The sequence below is a fragment of the Balearica regulorum genome, chromosome 10 (genome assembly GCF_011004875.1).
Source record: "Balearica regulorum gibbericeps isolate bBalReg1 chromosome 10, bBalReg1.pri, whole genome shotgun sequence".
Classification (NCBI taxonomy): Eukaryota; Metazoa; Chordata; class Aves; order Gruiformes; family Gruidae; genus Balearica; species Balearica regulorum.
The window spans coordinates 11,762,802-11,784,958 of NC_046193.1; the positions used below are offsets into that span (position 1 = coordinate 11,762,802).

Below are 22,157 nucleotides of genomic sequence, written 5' to 3' on the forward strand. Positions count from 1 at the left end.
GGTGTTTGGTTTGTACCCCCTAGTGTTGCCCTTTGTTTCAATTTTACCATAAGGTCTGTTTGGAATGAGAAGTGAAAAACAGCACGTTTTAGTTTTCATGTGTGCTCAACTTTGCATCATCTGAGCCACACACTCACCAGGGGAGTGATAAATCACCCTGCAAAATTCTACTTCCCTGAAAGGCAGAATCTGATTTTACTCAGATAAATGAGTTTCCTTCCTCCCCTCTTTCCCCACAGCTTCAGAAATTAGGACCCTGTAGTAATGGGAAGATTGCCAGATCTTTCCAGGACTTACTTGCTCTCCAATTTTGAAGATACAGATGCTGTACTTTTTTTTTTTTTAAGTCAGTCCAATTGGAAGAAAAGAAAAAAAACCAAAACCCAAACACCAAGTCTGTGGAATAACATCAGAACTACTAGGGTAGAAAAACAGCAAGAAGAACAGATTAACACTATTCCTCTACTCCTAGAGCAAGTTAGCCACCTTCTCAAACTCTAGGCTCAGACTATAACAGGCAACTTTGAGAAACATCTTAAAATTAACACATTTTAATGAACAAAAAGAAAGAACTGAGCACTGCCCCCATAATTCAGTTTGAGCCTTCTTAAGGTGCTCTGTCTCAGAAATGAGATACCTGTTATCGCTGCTGGAAACCTTGGCTCACAGGCTATAGCACTTCAGACCTGAAACTTAATTTCAGTTGACATATTGTCCTAAACCACTGATGCAGTTTTAGTGATCTGATTTTGGTTTGACAGCCTAATGCTTCTGCATTAGAAAGACCAGCTTTCTGTTGGCTCTGGAGTCTGTACCTAAGTCACTGGAGGCTGTACTTTAAATGCACACATACCTGGAAGTCATCCTTTAGGGCACAAAGAAACATCCCTTAGGAAGCTCTACGTGCGAGGAATGAGATAGGGCACTGATCAGTTGCCCTTCAAACCCCCCCTTAATGGAGAGCTTGAGTATCCAGGTTAACACCTAAGGAAGGATGACAGAACGCGTTGCGCATGAAGCTGCCTCATCTGCTTACCGCTGTAGGAAGACATCATAGTAGTCTCTCTTCATGCACTTTGCTGTGATCTGTTTGTACTCCTTCAGCAGACGTCGGATGGCATCACTCAAAGCTCCATACAAACAACGTTCCCCATCAAAAGTGTTTGCCTCACATTTTGCTCCTGCAAAACAATCACAGGTCCGTGCCAGCAGGCAGAGTTACGTCCTTCTCAAGCGTCCCCGAATGGTCGCTACACAAGTATGACTTTTGGCTGGTGACATGTTTCACTGTGATCCCCTATGCTAATGAGCATATTTACAAAGACTAAAGCTCTCCTTGCATATGCATAACCTAAAGCTGTTCTCCCACAGCAAAATCCCTTTCTGAAGAAGTCATGACTCATTTAAACTGACCCTGGTAATAAGCCTCTCAGCACGGCTCTGGGAAGAAGAATCTCATTGTACAGAGTACGATCACTTATTGGACTTTTAACAGCTCCTCCCAAAAGGCATTTCTGTCTTGCACAGGGCAAGAGATGCCTCTTTAGGTTAGACTCTGCTAGAAATTTGGAGGGCACTCACATTTTACTAATTTAGAATTACACAAGTGGTTGATTGAGATGCTTTGAATGCAGTGGAAGAGACAAACCTTTTGAGATCTGACTGCACTCTGATTCCTCTGCCAGAATACAGAACATCATCAGCACCTAAGGGAGTTTGGGTGCTGCGAACCAAATGGGTACATACTTTGCGCAGAGAGTTTATCTTGCTTTGTTTGAGGTTAGTAAAAGCCCTTGCATTTCACCTCATCACAGTCAGCTTCCATGTAGCAAATTCAAGCAGTAAATGGCCTGCAAAAGGGACCACGAAAGTGTGTCCAGGGCTCCCACTGCAGCCTGTGCTCGCTGATCAGATGGTTGGTTGTAACCAAAGAAATTTCCACAAGGGACAGTTAGAAGGATATACAATCCCTACAGACCAGTACTGAGAAAGATATTGCACCCACAACTAGGACACTTTTGCTCACCATTGGCTAGAAGGTAGCGTACAAGCTCCTCGTGTCCACAGAGGCAAGCATAATACCTGACAATAACAAGAGAAAGAAAATTAGAGGTACAGTAGGAAACAAAATGCAGTGTTTGTGCGCACTACAGCATGCAAGACCTCAGCACTGAGCTATCCCTGATAAGCTTAGAAGATCATAGACTAAGCAGGATCTGTTCCCAGCACTCCTAGGCACTGCTGTCCTGCAAGGAGATCTCAAGGTCCCAGTCTGGGTTCAGCATCTTTTGTTGCACCAACAGCTACCAAACCCATCCTCATTTTAATGGAATTTATTTCATGGGCGCTCAGCAATGCCACTGATTTTTTGAAAACACTCCTCAGTCCTTCTGTTATCAGTCTGACTGCTGTACACTGTGATAATGGGGGAACAGCACCCACACCGGATGTACAGCAAATCCACCCCTCAAAGTCCTGCTTATGATGAGTTTTGTTTTCTCTTTCACAGTCTAAGCCTTTCATGATTCTCTTTCACAAGGACCTCAAATTGTCCTACAAACTAGGAAAATCCTGTAACGTGCATTGCAGCAGGCAAACATTAGTCTACCTTTACTTTGGTAAGTTATTCCATACTCTAAGTATACTGCAGATATCTAAATGCACTTTGGAATTGGTATGTGGGGAGGCGAAAAGCTCACATCACTCTCCTCAGCACCTTCATGGGGATTCCTACTGCATGTTCACAGCCTTGCCAGACAGACTGTGATCCCATGGTCACTTTGCATTTCATCGAGCCAAGCCTTCACCTGAAAAGACATGCTGGAATGCCAAGGGCTTTGAGAGGAAAAAAGCCTCATCAGGCCAAGAACAGGCTGCTTAATACGGGTAATTCAGTGACAAAATTAACTGCTCTTCTGAGCACTTCTACAGCAAGCGCCTGTCAGATGGGCAGGCAAAGACATATTTAGCACAGCACCTGCAGAGAAGAGGAGCAGAAATATGTAGCCAAGTCTCCCAAAAAGCAGAACCTGAGATGTTTTGTAACAGTGCCCCTAGCTGCTGATGCAGAGAGAGCAAAGGAGCTCTGAAAGCCCTCCCTTCCCACCCAGCCAGTGCTCTAGGCTGCAGGACTCACAGAGGTGTACTGTCCCATTTATCACGGACATTAATTTCCACATCTCGCTGTTCAAGAAGGTATCTGGAAGAAAAGGGAGAGTAAAGTTGTAACTTCATGCAACTGTTCACTCAGTCACATTGTCTTTAAAAAGACGCAACTTTGAGTTTGTACGGTAACGTCCAAAGGCATGACAAGATCTTGCATTCAACCTGGGGAGCTGTCAGCTATGGCCAAAGGGGCATCAGTCAAATCTTCAATCCGAAGAACAGCGTTCTGCAGTATGGCTTGACAGCCTCCTTCAATCTTAAGTGGTGTGAGAGGGAACAGGAGGATCAAACCCATCTCCTGCTGACCCCTAACAAGGCAGCAATCACAAAAGAAACCTGAGCATTTCAGCAGTACCTTCACACTCTCCTACAACACTCACAACCTGGATGCTTACAAATAAGTGGCCAAGTTTATAACACCAAGGCTGGACTCCCATCCTTGTGACTTTTCTTGCCACAGTGTCACTCCAGATTGTTCTTAATTCCTGCCACTTCCTTGTCTTGCACAATTAGGCTACATCAAATTGTTGTGGTTTAACCTGGCAGGCAGCTAAAACAATCACACAGCTATTTGCTTGCTTCCCCACCCTCCCTCAGTGGGATGCGGAAGAGAATAAAAAAAAAGTAAAACTCGTGGGTTGAGATAAAAACAGTTTAATAGGACATAAAAGGAAGATGATAATAATAATATACTAAACAAGCGATGCACAACACGATTGCTCACCAAGCACTGAGCGATGCCCAGCTAGTTCCCGAGCCATGGCTCTCCCTGGCCAACTCCCCCCAGTTATACACTGAACATGACGTCATATGGCATGGAATATCCCTTTGGCCAGTTTGGGTCAGCTGTCCTGGCTGTGCCCCTTCGCAGCTTCCTGTGCCCCTCCTGCAGAAGGCTCATGCCCCCTCACTGGCAGGGCCTGGAAAGCTGAAAAGTCCTTGACTTAATTGTAAGCACTGCTTAGCAACAACTAAACATTAGTGTGTTGCCAACATTATTTTCATACTAAGTCCTAAACACAGCACTACACCAGCTACTAGGAAGAAAATTAACTCTATCCCAGCCAGAACCAGGACACAAATGCTGCCAACGCTCCCTCTCCAGCACCTCTGGAAGCTGGCCTTTGCTTGCAAACAAATCTCCTACACAGCCTGGCTCTTGTTATAGTCTGTCCCCAAATACTGCAACAACCATCTTCCCTAACCACACGTAAAAGTCCCCCTCAGCCTTCACAAAGATTCTCAAGTTGTTTTTCCTCATCCACCTCCCTTTTCATTCCCTCCATCATTTCTGTCTCAGACTTCAGCTTCCTCTGACCACATTCAAAACCCCAAGCAACTCAGCTCCTTTCTGCTCAGTCCCATACAGTCAATGTGTCCCCTCTGCTTTGTCAGCATTCCCAGACTGACCATTTCTCCACTATCGCTTCTACGCTGGTTATCTTAAGCCTCTGCAAGGCCACCTGTAGGGCCCACTCCTTCTACAGTAAAGCTGCAATTTACTGCCTGCAATAAATTAATCTAGTGTGAATGCACAACTGATAACAATGTTCACCACACGCGATATATGTGCATATTAATCCTCTGTTAGCGAGCACCTTGAAACAGAGAGGCTCTTTCTGATTATCTGGGAAGATGCACATGTTGGGAGCTGGAAAAATCAAGTAGGATCAAAAGGTGAAGAGCATTCCTAGACTCAAACCGTGAGGTGCAGCAGAAGAGCCTGTTGTAAACACTGGGCCTTTGCATTACAACGTCCATGCACCCTGTGGACAACAAGCCCCTCTGACTCCTGATCTGAAATCATCGCAGCTAAGCTGTACTGCTTCAATATGAGCAAGGAAACTTGACCTGAAATTTAGCAGCCCGCTATTTCTCAGAAATATGACCACAGTCTACAGCACAACGTGTCTAAATATTTCCATAACGATCACTTCCCAGAGATCTAGCTTCCTATAGTTTCCAACGGTAGGGAAAGCAGCCACAGAGACTTTTGCAAGGACATTTGCCACATTCCTGTCAACGAAGTGCACAATAACCACCCGACTGATCACCCGCATTTTAAGAACACAAATCCTTGGGGGAATAGCAAGGTGTATTTATTTATAAAGAAACAAACAAACTAACTCTCCTTTTCACACCCCAGGTATCTCCGGGCACTGCAGCTGCCCTGGCGAGACCCAAGGCTGCCGGAGCCCGCTGGTTTAGCGGCCGGGGAAGGCCGGCAAGGCCGGGCAGGGCTTCTGCTAAGCGCGTCCCGGCCCCGGGGCGGCCGCAAGACCGTAACCCAGCACGGCGGGGCCAGGCTGCTCCCCCCAGGCCCGGCCCCGCTCCCCCCCGGGTGGCTAAAGCGGCTAAAGGCAGCGGCTCACACGGGGGGACGCCGGGAACCGCTCCCCGCCCCGGCCCGGCCCCGGCAGCTCAGCCCCGGCCCGGCTCACCGCACGCGGCTCACGTCCCCCTTCTTGCAGCTGGTGAACAGGTCGCTGGTGTCCATGGCCGGGGCAGGCCGCGGGGCGGCGGCGCCGCATTGACGCGGAGAGCGGAGGGCAGCCGCAAGGGACCGGGCCGGGCCGGGGGAAGGAGCCGGGAGGGGGCAGCGGCGGCGGGACGGAAGCGGCGGCCGGATGTAAACACGGCGGCGGGCGGGGCGCTGGGGGGGGGCGGAGCGGCCCCACGGCTGAACTGACCTAGCGAGGCGAGGGATAGCGCCCCCCTGCGGACTGGAGGAGCAACCACCGCCTGGAGCCCGGGAGCGTGGGACTGGGGGGGGGCGGGGGGCTGCTCTGGGACACAGCTGAGGGGAGACCTGGTCCAGAACGTGGGTGGGACGGGGGGTCTGGAACGCACGGAGGGGCTCTGGACCACATACAGCTGCGTGGGGCACCTGCTCCGGGACACACGTGGCACAGGGGTGTGCACGCACGCACCAGAGGCTCATGCGCAGCCCCCCCGAGCAGGGAACAGGGGTCCTGCGGGGATGGGGACACCCCACAGGACCAGGACTGTCACGCCACGGGGGGAAGCCAGTTCCCCACGTCCCAGGCACCCAGCACAGCTCAGGGCTCCCACAGCAGCCTGCGATGGCAGAACTAAGGAGTGCTCTGCTGTGGGGGGCAGGCTGAGCACCCCAATCCCGGCAGAGGACCCTGGCCCACACCGCCTGAACAGAAGCGGCAGAGTGAACTCAGGCAGATGCAACCACGCTAAGGACTCTGCTCGGGTCAGTGTTCAGACACCCAGGAGGTGCGTTTTATTGCAAAGAAAACAAAACCACAACCCTGTCGCTTCCAGGGCAAGACACGAGTGTTTCCACGCGTTCCCCGGCAGCGGTGCTGAGCAGGGGCCAGGGCTTGCAGACAGTTTAGGTTCAGCAGAAGAACAGCTGGGGGCCTGGCTGTCAGCAGAGACAAGCCCACGAGGCTCTCGTGAGCCAGCAGGGATGAAGATGGTTGTTGTCTCTGACTGAGCTACCCCAAACCCTCTGTGAAAGACAGATGTGCTCCTGCGTGGCTGCGAAGGTGGATGGGAACAGACGAGCAGCTGACGGCAGTGGCTGCAGTGGGATCCTACCGCGATGCTCCAAGGTCATACTGCAATAATCCATACGATAAAGTATCTCCATTTCACGCCACATCCTTTGCCCAGAGGGATCCTTAAGGTGGTATCTTGAACTGTATTCTCAACCTGCATTACATACCCCACAGCACAGTTACCAGGTCACTTAGTGTTTCTTTACACCCCACACACCACGAGGCTAGCTGCAGGATGCAAAGTCCTTGCGTGTGTCGGACTCCACAATATAGACGCTGTTCTAGACATGTGGGCAACAGCTGGGAGTAATCTGCAGCTTGGCCATCCCATACCACATCTGGCCACCATCCCACAGAGATGGAGAGCCACTCTGATCTTGGCTGTGCATCCAGCTGATGCCATCGCCGGCATTCCCCAGGGCACAGAGCTCCTCGCACCAGCACCTGATGGTGTCTCTGAAGAGCCACCTCCATTTCAAGACAGAGCCTCTGCTTTCTGGCCGAGCACCCCAGGAAGAAAGCGGGCAAGCGGAGGAGAAAGGGGGGAGATGGAGCTGAGACCCTGTATTGCTACCCAGGGCCTCAAGACCGGTGACTCCAGGGAATGTCCTGTCTCATTGCTGTGCGGACAGGGACACAAACCGTCCCTTACACGCCTGGTGTGAGCCCCTCTGCTCATGGGTGAGTCCAGCAGCCTCCCATGAAGAAAGCGGGTGGCTGTCCTAGGCAGCTCACAGGAAACAGATACCCAGAGCTCAGAGGGGGAATAAAAAAAAAAGTCTTTTTTTTCGTCTCCAACTCCCAGCAGCCACCAGGTGTCAGCGCGATCAAACTTCTGGCAGATGGGACTACGGCAAGGCGCGGGTAGGTGGAAAAGTTTTCCAGGAATCACATTGTCTCCTGCATCTGCTCTATCGCCTGGCACATCGCTCTGAGAAGTCCAGCTTTGACAGTTTTTGTTAAAAAGAAGTTTAACTACATTAAGGTGATAGAAAAGCTTCCTGTTACAAATGCTAAGACAAAGTTTCTCTTCCTCTTTAAATCTTCCCTGTGCAGAGCTGGAAACCCAAGCACTGAACAAGAGTACGTGGGCTACCACCAGCCCCTCTACAGCGCTCCCCAGCCCGCCGTCCCCAGAGATGACCCGTCTCTGCAAGGCTGGCGGGAGAGGGACAACAGTGCAATCGACTTCACGAGATCGGCCTAGTGCAAAAAAATGATACAGAGAAAAAACAAATGGTAAAGGTATAAAAAGTATCACCAGACTAAAGTGAAATGCTATTAACCAGTAGATTTCTGGAGCTAAACTGAGATCACACAACCAGGTGCACCCTGTCAGAGACAGCAGAAAAATGTTCTCAGCCTTGTGACGGCCACCCTTAGACACTCTCAAGATTGCCTGGATGCTCCAGACACAGAAGAGAGCTCTACAGCCTCTGGAAAACCTTCAGGCCATAAGAAGCCAGAAGAGCAAATCAGGAGAACTCATTAGCTTATGAATAAGCCTGCTTAGCCCTCTTGGTTTCTTTAAAAGTTTGAAGACTTCACACTAGATCAGCAGGTGCTCAGCCCAGCCAGAAGCATTGATTTATCAGCACCTTCTTGTTTCTCTGAATTAGTAGTGGAGAGAAAACAGGGCAGCAAAGCAGCTCCTAGCAACGAAGTGCACCAAGGAAGTGTTTTGTGAGTGAACTGATTCACATCCGATTGGTGGCATTATCTTTTTAATAGCCACCAGGCATTAAAAACATATTTAATGAGGATTATTGGACCTAGAAACATTTATACGGTGAAACTGCCTAAAGGCCACGGCCATGCCAGGCCCTGTTATGCTAAGTGCTATACAAACTCAAATTTTAACTCCATGCCTTAATTTACTCACCATATCATAACAACAACTTGCATTTAATCCTGTGAGTCCCAAAGTGCCATCAACACTTGTGCAGTTTCGCTGCATGGACCCATCAAACTCAGCAGGAGCCATCAGCGAGGGGATGGTCCGAGACAGGCCGCACGTGGCTGTCCACATACATGGACTGTCCCCCATCATCAACTGCTGGGGCAGGAGAAGGAACTCCTCTGAGCCTCTCTGCAACCCTACCAAACAAGATACAAATGGAGCTGACGGTCACCATCTCCTCCGTAACACAGGGAAAGGTATGGAGGCAGGATAAAAACACCGAGAGCTGGAATCTGGATAGGAAACCAAAGGCTATCGCGCTTTTCTTGAATCCCTAATAGACTGATATCAACGTGGTCCTACATCGAGGTGATCTGTGATTCAGTTTGTATGCAAAGCGCTATGCAAAATGAAACAACAGATTCTTGTACCTTGACTTTAGGCACTCACATCAGGGATGAACATGCTAAAAATATCTATACATACAGGGATAGATTTACAGGCTCAGCATCAGGCTGCATATCTGGGGTCTTTCTGTACAAAGGTTCCCTTAAAGACCAAATGCGAAGCTGCATCTTGCAGTAAGCAAGCATGCAGATCACCGTCAGAGAGCAATACTGTTGCTTCTGACCCAAGCAAGTCCCTCAGTCCCTCGATGACAGAAGAAACCAATGTTCTGGGATTTCAGGCTTGACAGTAGTTCTGAGTCTGGGTTTAGGCAGGGCTCAGAGAACAATTATGCATATTCACGTGCCTTTTATCACACTCTTCAGGGAGCTGGAGCCTCAAAGTTGCCTGAGGCATGCCTGAGAAACGTTCATTGGGGAGCTCTTAGATCTGATTCTCATCTCATCTGAACTGGCTTTTACACTTGCTTAAATGCAGTGATTTTAAAGATGTTACCCCAATTTACACCTATGGGACATTAAACACTTCCCCCCCTCAGGGCAGGATGCTGAAAAGGAAACAAAAGGACAAGAAAATTATCTGTTTCCAAGTTTTCATTTTTCTCCCTTAAAAAGTCTCACCTAGTCCTAACATGTACATCAAAAAGACCAACTGAAACCAAACTATCCTGGAAAATGGAACAGAAGAGGAGAAGGCCTGCCAGTCTAAAACTGAGACTTAGACAAGCAATACTTTGCTGCTGATTTCACAGGCTGTTGCATGAAAGAGGCAAGTAAATGTCCTTTTGAGCAACTCTCCTATCTAAAAGCAAATTTCCAGCTAAGATGCTGCACCATGGCACTGAATTCTCTGCAATCAGTCAAGAAAAGATAAAGTGCTCAAAATTTGCAAACTCAGCTTGGAGCTGTGGAGCTGAAAAAGGGAGTGGGGCTGTTTGTGGTGCAAGGGGGGAAATGAGATGGCAGCAGGATGTTTTCCCCAGATGTAAATGTCAGCCCAGCTAATTAGCAGCTGAATGCTAGAGCACTAAAAAAAAAAAATTAAAAAAATATCTCTTTTCACACGTGGAATGCAAACTGCCCAGGACGTTGACTGAGTCTTGGCTCCCCTCCATCCAGAATGCATGGGTTTTACTGCACCTGCAGGGACTGAACGCGATCTCAAGGTCAGGATCTGGCTGCCGTAGCTCCAGCTGGACTCCCAAAGTGAATTTACTTCCCAAAGCTGGACTCTTGGTGGCAGACTTAGCCTCACCGCCTTGCTTCTGAAGCCCAGCCACTCTCAGCCACTACCAGAGAGCTACAGTAAGTGCATTGAAAGGTGATGAAAGCATTGGTGCTACTGATAGGAACACACACACAGAGACCTACACACCCACCCCTCCCGCTTCCCTCTGTTCAGTGATCCTCCTGGCTCCAAGCCTCAGATGCAGGCTCAGGACTTCTATTGGGAAAACTTGCCCAAAGACTTGACCTGTCCCAAGCCTTTAAGAAGTTCCTGAGAAGCCACCTGATCCCGTGGTCCATCAGTCAAGACAGGAGAGAGACAAGTGTATTTAAGGGGGTGGTCCCCTCCCTTTTTTTTCCTAAAGATGCGTGTCTTCCTCAAACACATCCACATCCTCGCTCGCCTGCTTATTGATCAGGACATCCCAGCTGTCAGGGCCATTGATGGTGTTTCCACCGTTCACGCTTGGCTTCTTCTCCTGCATTTCCGACTGGCTGTCGCTGGCCACATCCAAGGTGGGGTTGTCATGGCAGCCGTTCTCAACAAAGCGCAGCTCCTCGCCGTGTGACTGCAAAGGATGAGAGGAACACAAATGAAGACAAAGGAGGACAGGTCTCATTGCTGTTGAGAAGCACTATTGGACCAGGCTGTAAGGGTCACCGAGGACTTTGCAGGGTCAGTGGGAAAAGGTAAATTTACTCCTAGCCCAGCCCTCGCAGTGGAGATGAGCTGTCCTGAGCACAGCAAGAGACAGGTTTGCATCTTTCTTAGGCCTGAATGGGCTCCCTTGCTGCTCCAGCAGCACATCCAACTATGCCCAGTAAGTGGACAGGGGAAAACAATCGCCCTCTTAACTTTCCAGACCCCTTTATCCCAAGGGCTAAGAGTCTAGCCACCTTGTCCACCCATCCAGTGCTCACCATGTTCTTCATCTTGGGCAAGCGTCTCTGCCAGCAGTTGTATATGAGCCCCAATACAATGATGATGGCACAGATGGAGCCGATGATCACCAGTACCACAAAGAGTTTCCCATAATCACTGCGTGTCTGGTTGGGGTGTGACTGACAGCTTGTGGTGGCTGAGTAGTTCTGGATGCCAATCTGGAAGGAAGAAAGGGCAACGCTAAATCCCCTGGCTTGCAGTCAGGTGGGATTCTGTTCAGACTTTCCAGGGTCAGACAGTACAGGACCACCACTGTGGGCAGAGGAACTAAAAGCCAGGGTTGGGGAGTCAGGATGTACACTGTCTTACATGACTAGAAGGCACATAACCAAATATAACACCATATTCCATGAAAGCTGATATGTCAACAAGTGACAGTAGGCACAATCTTATCTTGAATGCCTGCACGAGTATCACACCTATGTGCAAGACAAGGAGGCTTTCATGGGAGAAACTGCCCAAGATGTAAGAGTTCCCAAGACAAACTATGAACCACTGATGGGTGCTGAGGCTTTGGTGACTGTTTGACAGAGAATGTAATCATAATAAATAGGTTTTCATTAAAGATCTGGTCCTAAGAGGGTATAGCGGTCTTTCCAAGATCTTGAAAGTAGACAGCTGCCTGCTGATCCAAAAAGCTTAGGAATAGCTGCCCTAGAAATGGGCCCACAGTGGTTGTCAGCAAACAAAACCCAACGTCGGTCCCAGTGACTTGGCAGATTTCAAACAGGTTACGTATCAATTCAATAGTATGATGTGTGTAAGAGAATATCCTGCCTCCTCCCTTCCAAGCTCGTGCTAGTGCAAGGTCAGTGCAATGAGCAGTGTTTCATTATTGATAGAGCCGGAGGCACATGCCGAGGCTGCTCTGGTGGGATGCATGTTAACGCAGTTGGACAAAGTCAAACCTTGCACCAACACGAATCCTTTCTGGACAGTTCTAGCTGCTGATACTTCAGTCACGCAATTTCTACAGGGCTGGCTTTTTGCATTTTCTCTAGTGTAAGCTAACCAATACAGCTCCGAGCACTTATTTTGCTTTGTCTAACTGTACCAATTTGTTAGGTCAGGGGAAAACCTGAGAGCAGACAGCCAGCGAGACAGTGGCCCAACTCTGCTGCTAAAATCAGGAGAATTACTCCAGCAGTGTAAAAAAACCCGAGCAGAATCAGGCCTTTGGTATCTACATATCCCGTAGGCCTAAGGGGCAAAGTCAGAGTTCATGGGACTAATTTGTCCTCCTCTTCCAAGCTGTCCAGGGTTAGAGAGGAATACATGAAGGCTAGAGGCAGCTGGCAGAGGAGTCTGGCATCCATCACCTCTGGTCCTCTGCCTGCCCTTGTGTAGGCAGCTGTCTAAAGGAGTGAAATGCAGACCCTGGGACTGCAGGAAGGAGGTGTGTGAGCATGTCTCATCTAGTACAGACACCTCTTCCACCTCCTTCAGCAAAGCCTGAGCTACTACTGAGAGCAGCCAATGTATGTAAATCAGCTGTAGGGTTAGCAGGGCTAAATCCGGGATTCTGCAGCACCCACATTGCCACCGGCAATCACATAGAAGGGATGAGACCAAGTATCCCAACAAAATGAATGTGTGAAAAGCAGCTTCACAACCAAGCCAGAAAAGCAGGGAGGGAATAACCCACAGTTACTGTCTAAATGGGAGCAGACATTTGATGGCCTGGCAACTACCAGAGAGGGGAGAAGGGAGTTTGCCAAGTGTCTGACTCATCTGTTTGCCTGCTGTGGGTTCAGCACTCGGTTAGACTGAGATATGTTCCCTGTTTTCAAGTTGCTTATTTTAATTGTATAGCCAGTCTTAACAAATGGATGCAGGCAGACAGGCTCTCTTACCTCAGCTAAGCTCCTCTTAACGTCCCCCAGTGCCATGAGAACATCTTTTGTCGGGATGACACCTGTAAAGGAGAGGGACAGATCAGTGCTGCTCCCCAACAGGATGGAGGCAGGGGAATACACATTTTTGTTCCTTGGTACTTTATGTTAGGAGACTGAAAGAATGCAAGGATCACAGCCAAGGGTACCTCCAAATATTCTTTAAAGGGGTAAAAAAAATCCAGACACGAACTGATACCAGAGGCACCTAGGTACCCTCCCCACAGCCACAGAAGCTCTCGGGATCTGTGTCTGCTCTGGGAGCAAACAGCAACACCCAAAAAGTCATGGGGGCAGGCACCTATGCTACCCAATCCAGCCTCCCTGCCCAGAGCAGCTTGATCCTGAGCTGCAGCACTCAAGATCTTCCCACAGAGCTCCATGGTCACCTGTCACACCTTTAGTAGGTATGTTTTGCTCTGCAGAGCACCCTGGCAAGGCAGTATGCCTGATACAACAGCAGAGGCTGCAGAAGGTGTGCTGTAACAGCTGCACTCCCAGCAGGAGACAGCTTCAGCCAGGGAGGCACCAGCCCACACCGACCCCCTGCTCCTGGGACCCTCCTTCCCCAGCAGCTCCCAGCCAGGAGGGCAGGAGCAGCCAGGGAGGATTTAGAGGCTGAGGTCCATTTCCCCCTTCACTTGCACAGCAGTAAAAAGAGGCACTGAACAAAAGCACAATTCTTCAGAGCAGAAAATACTTTGGTTCCTGAGGTTTCTAAACTCAGGGATATCTCCCAGCCTGGCGGTGCTGCTGGACTTCAGACCTGTTTTCTTCTCCAGGATGTCCACTCTCATGATGGCATGAAAGTTTTAGTTTAGAAGACCAAATGTTCACCAAAGCCTTTTCACTGGCAAATGGTCCAGCCCAAGGGCTAGAGAGAGATGCAATGATTTAAGGCATCGATACAGCAAATACCACCAAAATGTTAGCTCTATTTCCCTATCACTGTGGGGCACTTTAGAATACTGTTGGGGTTTTTTCATATAGGCCATAATGTCAACATTAGAGGCCTCCGTCACTACACCGGCAGCAGAAGCAGTTCAGGAAAAGCACCCCCCTACCAGAAGGGGATTAAAGAGATGGTAAAATGTTCCAGCCCACCTTTCACTGTCAGCTTTTGTTTATTTGGGGATGCAGGGCAGGCATCATCAGGACTGGCCCAGTTCAGACAAGACTTAAGAATTATTAAGAAGTGAACTAAAAGCAGGCTGTCATGTCCTGCCATTGCAGTGGCCTGCCCGTGGAGGAGAGCGAGCTGGTGGATGCTCGAGTGAAGGCAATCCAGCAAGGGAGCAAAGCAGGAGGCAAAGCGGAGAAGATGAAGCTTCGTGCAGGCGGTGAGGGACAAGCCAGAAGGCAGATGTGAAGAAAGAGTCTTATGTCCTTAGTTTCCCACTGTCCCTCAAATCCAGTTAACACTGGGAACTCGTGGGATTGAAATGGACTGGAGAGCAAAAGCTCCTTCCAATATGGCTGAGCAGCTCCATTTGAGAGCTCCTTAACTACAACCCCCCATCACGGGCAGGCTCCTTCTCCCAGCACTTACCCTGTTCCCCTGCCAGCGTCATTAGCAAGTGCTTGTCGTTCTCATTGGGTTTGCTCAGAGAGATCAGCCAGCGGTCCTGCAGTCCATCCACCTGTCTGGAGAAGGCGTCCTCCACCAGTGCCAACAGCTGGGGACCCCTCTCCAGCCGAAACTCCTCCTGTCACAGGAAAGGGACCTTGGTGAGTGCATGGAGGGTACAGGGCAGATGTGGCACTGCAGGGCTGGCACGGCTGCGACCCCTGAAGGAGGTGTGCCCAAAAGCCAGCAATGCTAAATCTGGTGCAACGCTCTCCCGCGCATCCCCAGTGCCCCAGGCTGGGTCCACGTACATCTCCTGACACACCAGTCCTCCTCCTCGGCTCCTGTGGCCGCCATACGCCCCACACCATGCCAAGCCCAGCTCCCCCCCAGCACACAGGGATCCTGAAGTGACATTATCATGTAAGGCAAGGAGGAAGCAGCCAGCGCTGGGTCAGTGGGTGCCGCTCAGCCCGGCATGCTCCAGCCATCCCTCAGCGGGCTCCTTCGCTGCTTTCTCACTCCTGTGTTTCTATTCTTATCTCGGGTTGCCATGCCAACCTGAAGGCCACACAGATGATTAATAAAATGGAGAGCTCTTGTTGCCATGGCAATTCAAAGCACTCAGGGCAGGCACAGGCCTGTGCCGAAAATGGCCTAATTGGAAGAGACACCAATGACTGGGGCCTGAATCACAAGGGCTTGCCAGCGCCTCCGCTCATCGGGTTACGGGTTATGGCGTGGGGAGGCAGGAGGAGCAGCGCGAGGCTGCGGCGCCGTGCGGCGCAGCTGTGGCTCCGGCTCACCACCCCTGCCAGCCAACAGCTCCGTTTGGGGGATGCGGATGAAGGGGGAGCAGCTTAGCCCAAGAGCAGGAGGGCAGAGGTGAGATGTTTCTAGTGATGGGGAAAGCAGAGGTCGCAGAATACTGATAAATTCTCTGTGGTGGGGAAAAGGCAGCCATGAAGGGGCCTGAACACGCGTGAGCCGAGCAGACGGTCACCTCCTGGTGTGTAGCCAGGTACCACTGCGGGGTCAGATCCTGCAGTCCTCACTTGCGCAACGTTCCCAGGTATATCGCGTGGGAGATGTGCCCAGAGAGAGACTGAAGTGACTGCCTTGCCCAGAGCCCGTTAGGAAGATAAATGGGCTGCCAGCTTAACCCAGCAATACAGACATCATCCCTGCAGCAGGTAAAAGCCTGGCACTGCGAAGAACATTAAAGCTCAAGGTGCAACCCTCTGGAAGGGACTGAGCATCCTCCACGTCCCTTGGCACCACATCAGATCAGGACATCAAAACATAGGAAATACGTGAGGAGTCCCCATTCACACTAATTTAAACTACAGCACTTGCAATGCTGGTTCCTCTTTGCAGCCCCAGAAATCCAAACACCATGGGGCTCAGATACAGAAACCAGAAAACAAAAGGGACAGGTGAGTTGCCCAAAATGAGCAAATTACCACGGGTATGAAACAAACTGCATCAACATCAATGGAAAGGAGAGGAGCTTGATTCCAGTTCAGCCATGCAAAGTGGTAACGGGAGGCAGGGTACGAAGCAATGTTCATGTTAAATATGTATGTTGACAAGTGTCCTTTTGAATAAGGGGGAGGACAGCACAAATCATTCGCTGGGAAATGTGTTTTGAAACATGAAATCAAGTAGAAAAACAGCTCATCCTGCCCATCCCAGGGCACTGTCCTCTTTCAGCAAGGTAGAATTGAGGATTCAACAGTAAGGACACAATTTGGTCAAGAGACATCTGCACATCTGCTTTCCAGTTCTTGCCCTTCCAGTGGTTTAAACAACACAAGTGCAAGTGGCCACAGGAAGGAAACTACTACGTGACGCAAAATTAACCAGCATTTAAACTCCACAGAGATGGGAGAAAGAGCAATGGAGACTAGGACATGGAGGAAACAGGGCAACAGGACTCTGTTTTTCAAGGACCGATTTTCTGAATTGCAGTTGTGAACTGTAGCAGAGATATTTAAAACCCTCAAAAAAGCAAACTGGTTTGCTTAAATTAGGAGGAAAGAGACTGACTTTCCATCTAGCCTTAAAGCAGTCAGCATGCTTTATTGTAAATAGGAATTCATCTGTTTTCCCTGTCTCCAAAAAGTTCAACTTCAAAAAAAACCCAAAAACCAAACCCAAAAAACCCCACACAAAACGCCCCCAACAACCCACCAGTAGAGGAAATAGGTCAGTGCCACAGATCTACTGCAGTAACAAAACCAGCCAGCTCTGCCCGGAGCAGGAGCCGCGGCAAGCAAAAGTGCAGACACACGAGGCCACAACACGGTTCCCCGATGAAACATTTCTATCTCGGGTTGTCAGGCTCGTAATAATTTCTTAGAATTATGAAAGGCACCTTGACCCCAGGCCTTTCACAACTGGTTTTAAAGTGCCTGATAAAAGGCCCAGCAGAGGTGAACAAGTCCTTTTACCAGGGATCCACATGGGGCTCTGGCCTCATGAATTAACTGCAGCTTGATGGGGATGGATGGACAGGCACCAGATTAGCAGAGCGTGGCTGGTTAACAGACCCAGATAACACACAAGATAACAGGGTGGGGAGAAGAGGCACTTAAGGAAGATTTAGTGACAGCTGCTTGACACCGAACCATTCACTGCAAATGGGGAGTCCCTATTCCTCTGAGCCATCAGAAGAACGTTACTATATCCTGGAAGGAGAGGAAGGAAAAGGCAGAGAGGGAAGGAGACTCACACCTCAATCCTGCCACGCTTCCTACTGGTAAGAGGTGTAATGTTAAAAGCTCTTGTGTCTCATGACAATCTGGGTACTGACTGGCACGGACTAGCAACCAGAAGTTAGTCAAAATCCAATATGGGACTGACATGTGCTAGACTTTGAGCAAAATCTTCTGTCTCCCCTACTCTTTCCCCATTTGGAGAACAGGAATATTTCTGTCCTCTTCCCCTTCTCTCCACAGCCTCTACAGGGACTTTGACATTTAGTCCTTTTAAATTGTTTTGTAGTGAAAGCAGACAGCAAGAGCTGTGCCTGCTTCCACATCTCTAAGCACTATTCCCCCCATGCCATCAAATCTCCACGGACTGACTTACACAGTCAATGTTATCCGACATATTCAGGATGATGTAGTTTTTCCCCGCAAGGTTGCTCCAGTCTTTGCAGATCACCTGGAGAGACAAGACACAAAGACAGCTGGGTTTGAGTAGTGAATTCGGCTCTCCTGCTGCAAGCACAGGGTACAGAAGGCACAGGAGCAAGGGGCTGTGCCATACCGCCAGAGAAGCACTTCTCCAAGGAAGTAACTGTCCTCTAACTCTCTGCACTAAGGAGGAAACGCTATTTCAGTGCTAGGACATGGGGCAGGTACAAGGTACTGTGCCAGCTTGCCAGAGCCTAGCTTACCTTCCACTTGTATCTAGACTCCAAGAGGACTCAGGTACTCAGTGGAAAGCTCTCTAGCCTGCAGCCTTATCCTGTATGTGATGAGCACTTAACACAAAACCTAAGCAGGATTCTCTGTGGTCCTTAAACAAACTGGTGAGACAGGGCAGCACTTTGCAGGAAGAATCAGACGCACAGAGGGACTAAGTCACTTGCTGAGAGTCTCAAGTACCATGGGGCAGAAAGCAAAATTAAAAGCTTTCCCTGGTACTTTCTCACCAGCCAGCTCCTGCTACCTATCTTCCCTTCATCAGCTGCCAGTTTGCTGGATTCAGGAACTGCAGTTCACCTCACACCTCCGCTCCCACAGGCTCTCCTAAACTAACATCCTCACGGATCTCTGTACGCTGCTCCACCTGCTCTGCATCTGGTCCCTGCAGGCAGCAACAGCAAAAATAGCACTTCCTTCTCACTCCCTTTCCAGAAATCCTTGGGGCCGCTTTTGTCCTGACACTTCCAATAATGCAGGCTGAGGAAACAAGGAGCTTTTGCTGCTGTGCATGCCCCAGAGGCCAGGCGTTCATTAGAAGCAGGATTTTGTGCAGCAGTTCACTAGGGAAGATGTTAGGGGGCAGGGCTTTCACCAAGGATGTGGATACCCTTAAGAAGTGGTGTGAAAAACGCTCCCCCCCAAATTCAGTTTTGACTGGGTGAACAGAAGCAGCTACTTCCACTACTCAGACTTCAGGACGTGGGTAAGGTTAAGGGGTTAAACATCCCCCCAGAGAGAAGTACCCAAATATCTCCACTGCAACCTCCCAGCCACTCCCCGCTCCCAGCGCTACCTGTGCCGAGTCCCAGGGCAGCTGCGTGGGCAGCATGGCCACGTGGGCATCCCCAGCCTGAGGTGACATGCTCCTCTCTGCTGTCACAGTCTCAGTGGCCAAGTCGGTGTCATTCCAAATGGGATCCAGCGCAGTCTCGTCAGCCCTGTCCCACGGAGATGCTGAAGAAGTGGGGTGCTGCTCACTGCCAGAAGGAGTCTGGGTGCCCAGGGAGCTGCCTCCAGGAGAGGGTGTCCCCACAGGCGTTTCCGCGGTCTGCTCCATTTCAGTTAGCACTGTGGGCTCCAGCATCTCCCACCCCACTGTGGTCTCCGAGATCTCCTCTCTGGCTGAATGCTCTTCCCCACCAGCCTCCACCGTAGTCTCTGCAAACTCTGCTCTTGCGGTAGTCACAGTCAGCTCTGAATCTGCTCCCCCAACAGCCCACGTGTTCCCAGCTGTCACCTCAAAGGGCTCTTCTGAAATACTGGGAGACCTCGCAGCACCAGTAGTAGAAAAAATAGAGGAAACAGGCAGAAGACCTGGTCCCATGCTGCTCCCAAGGTCTAAGCCTGCAGGAACAGAGTCCTCTTCTTGCCCTCCTATGGCTGCCTCAGTCACAAGGCCTGGCCTGGCAGAAGCTGTGGAAAACAGAAGGGAGGAGGAGTCCTCTTGGCCCACTGGTTCAGAAGATGTAACATCTGGCCCAGAGGTCTGGAGGGTCTCCACTCCTCCTCTTGAGTGGTCTATAGGAAGCAGGCCCTCCTCTTCCTCCAGTGTGCTGGAGAAAGCCGTGTGCAAGTCAGGCTCAACAAATTCCGCTGGCGGCTGGACAGTGGCTGTTTCCCAGCTGTCTTTCACCTGCGTCCCGTTCCCTTTCAGCAGGGCCTTCTGAGATGCAGCAGGAAAGCTGTAATCTAAAGAGAGATCCAAGAGACTTCACGTCACATCCCAAGTAACCATGAACTCCAAAAGGCAGAGAGCTGCCCCCATTATATGTGCCTAGCCACAGACCGGGGCAAATGGCAGAGACCCTCTAAGAGCAGATAGCCTGCCACTGAAAAGAACCACCCCATCTGATAAGTGCAGTGCAACCTTCTGCACTTCCCCAGCTCCCTGTCCCATCCCAGCAAACCCACTTTCCCTAGGGATAATTCACATGGTCATTCTCCCCGCTCCTTTCTGTTCTGAAAGTATATTCACAGACTTGTTAGCCAGGAGATCTGCAAACAACAGCTTTCATGCCTAGCATCTCCAAGGTGAGGTTATGAGCATTAAGAATTAAGCTGGGACCCAGGGATTAATTTCACCTGGGATTCAGAAAGATACTGGGTGGTAGCAGCAGTCAGCCACAAATCCAGCAGGCACAAATCAGCCTTCATCTTTCTTGAGAAATTGCCTGTACCCAAGGAGCTCTGTTTCAGCAGTTTGCATCCCAATTAGCTCCCTTTTTGCCCAAGATGAGCATAGCACATGTTCTGACTGAGAAAGGGAAGGAAGAGGATCCCTCCACAGCCAGAAATGAGCACCCTGCCCTGACTATGGTTATTGTTATTAGGTGACTATCTGAAATCCCCAAGGCCCCATCTCCTCTCCTGCCTGCCAAAGCAGATGCTCCACTGAGCACAGTGGGCAGCAGCTGTCTGAATGCCTTACGGAGGAGATCTGCACAAGGAATCTCCATGCATCCCTGACTCCAATCCATCACTTGCTGCTGCCGGAGCGGGTGCGAGCTCCCAGGCAGGGAGGGCCATGTCAGCAAACACATCCATTGCCTTGGATATTCCCTGGCAACCAGGACTGCCCATGCTGCTCCTGCATGCTCCTCCCCATCCCTCCTGAGCAGAGGACCATGTTGCTCCCTCCACCCCAGGCAGGAGGTGCAAAGATGCTCCTGTTCAGCTGGCAAGCGGCTTCCCTAACCAACAGCTCATTCCCTTCACGCTGTCAGCAGCTCCCTCCAGATGCTGACCTTTGGGGACGTGATGTGGTGACTGTCTCCTAGTTCTGGCTGCAAACAGGCCACTAAGATCTACCGACCATCGCAGGCAGAAGCAGTGTCCGCTTTGCCGCTGTGTTTCAATTGCAAGTGCCCATCCTGACTGAGACTCTACCCAAAGCCCCTGAGGGTTCAGAGTACTGCTACCCAACAGCCGACCTGGTGATGCTCCCTCAGAGGCCAAGGAGGCTGGTGAGAGCAATCAGCAGCAGCACAGACAAACAAAAGGCATCTCTCGTCTGCTGCCTGGCCCTGGTGTTCCCGAAGGCCCTTACCAACAGCCATACATCCTGGTGTCTGCAGATACAGCCAGTGCCTTGCTAGATGGATGGTGGTTAACAGCAGGAACAGCCACAGACCATGGGATTGAGGACATTAGGTCGGGACCCTCTTCAGACAGATGGTGAAGGTTTAGTGCATTTCCCAAGGCTCTGCTGCTGCTCCTGCTGCAGTGATACTCAGGGCTTGCAGCAAAACCACTAACCTCAGCAGGAACACTGCCTGTCCTGACGTGCTGTGGATGAAAAGTGAGGGTTTCGCCCCTAAAAAAAAGGCCCTGTCAGATGAGATGTTATTTTCAAGGATCAGTGATCCAATCTGCCATCTCCTCTGCCTAAAGACACTCTCAGCTATTCTTGACTCTTCTGCACCTCCTCTCTTCCCTGCCCCTCTTCCCACCTGGAGAAGAGCAAGAACTGACAGATGGGCACAGCAGAAAAACAAACCAGGAAAAAGCAGCATGAGGTTTGCCCCACGGGAGCTAGAAATGCTCCTGGCCTGTCAGCTCTCCTTTGCAGTCACACATTCAACCTTTCCTTAAGGTGCTCTGTCACCAATAAGCTAGCTCCCGTCGGGGAAAGCCCCATGTGGTGCAGCCGTGCCGCCTTTCCACCAACACCATTCTAAGGACATCGAAGGGACTGATGCCTCTGCCATCTCTCCAGGGTGATAGAAGCTCAGGGAGAACCCACCCCACTCTCTCCCAGCAGGCTTCTGTATTACAAGGCACTAAACACTGAAACCTGAGCTGCTTCTCTGGGCCCACAAATCAGCTTCTCTGGGCCCACAAATCAGCAAGGCAGAAGCAGACACAGGAGTCCTCACACTCACTGCTAATTGCATTAACATCCCCACTTGCCACCAGTCTCTCCACTATCCTGCATGCTAAGCTGGGAGCATCCTTCTCCTTCCATGTGGTTCATAAGACCACACTGATTATAACCTCAACTCCCCTCAAATCTGGTGAGGGCTGTTACTTAAATTTGCACGGAAAACAGTGAAACTCAAGGCATTTTTGGTCAGAGTAGTGCTGGTTTGT

At 50.3% G+C, this 22,157-nt stretch overlaps 2 protein-coding genes across 3 annotated transcripts in view; both read right to left on the bottom strand.

Annotated features, from left to right (window-relative positions):
* ABTB1 (ankyrin repeat and BTB domain containing 1) overlaps positions 1 to 5,815 on the bottom strand; it is a 28,983-nt gene extending 23,168 nt beyond the window's left edge. The window contains exons 1-4 of the mRNA XM_075762112.1: positions 5,607 to 5,815; positions 3,137 to 3,199; positions 2,027 to 2,082; positions 1,037 to 1,181 (exon numbers count right to left, since the gene is read on the bottom strand). Coding sequence (XP_075618227.1) covers positions 1,037 to 1,181; positions 2,027 to 2,082; positions 3,137 to 3,199; positions 5,607 to 5,662 — 320 coding nt within the window. The 5' untranslated portion in view covers positions 5,663 to 5,815. The remainder of the gene's footprint in view (positions 1 to 1,036; positions 1,182 to 2,026; positions 2,083 to 3,136; positions 3,200 to 5,606) is intronic.
* A 574-nt stretch (positions 5,816 to 6,389) lies between these two features.
* Positions 6,390 to 22,157, bottom strand: part of PODXL2 (podocalyxin like 2) — a 33,255-nt gene continuing 17,487 nt past the window's right edge. The window contains exons 3-8 of one of the 2 annotated variants that reach the window (XM_075762114.1): positions 18,862 to 19,481; positions 17,728 to 17,802; positions 14,617 to 14,773; positions 13,029 to 13,090; positions 11,154 to 11,333; positions 6,390 to 10,801 (exon numbers count right to left, since the gene is read on the bottom strand). In XM_075762114.1, coding sequence (XP_075618229.1) covers positions 10,592 to 10,801; positions 11,154 to 11,333; positions 13,029 to 13,090; positions 14,617 to 14,773; positions 17,728 to 17,802; positions 18,862 to 19,481 — 1,304 coding nt within the window. In that variant the 3' untranslated portion in view covers positions 6,390 to 10,591. Of the gene's footprint in view, positions 10,802 to 11,153; positions 11,334 to 13,028; positions 13,091 to 14,616; positions 14,774 to 17,727; positions 17,803 to 18,861; positions 19,758 to 22,157 lie in introns of both variants that reach the window. The other variant, XM_075762113.1, reaches the window with a different exon arrangement.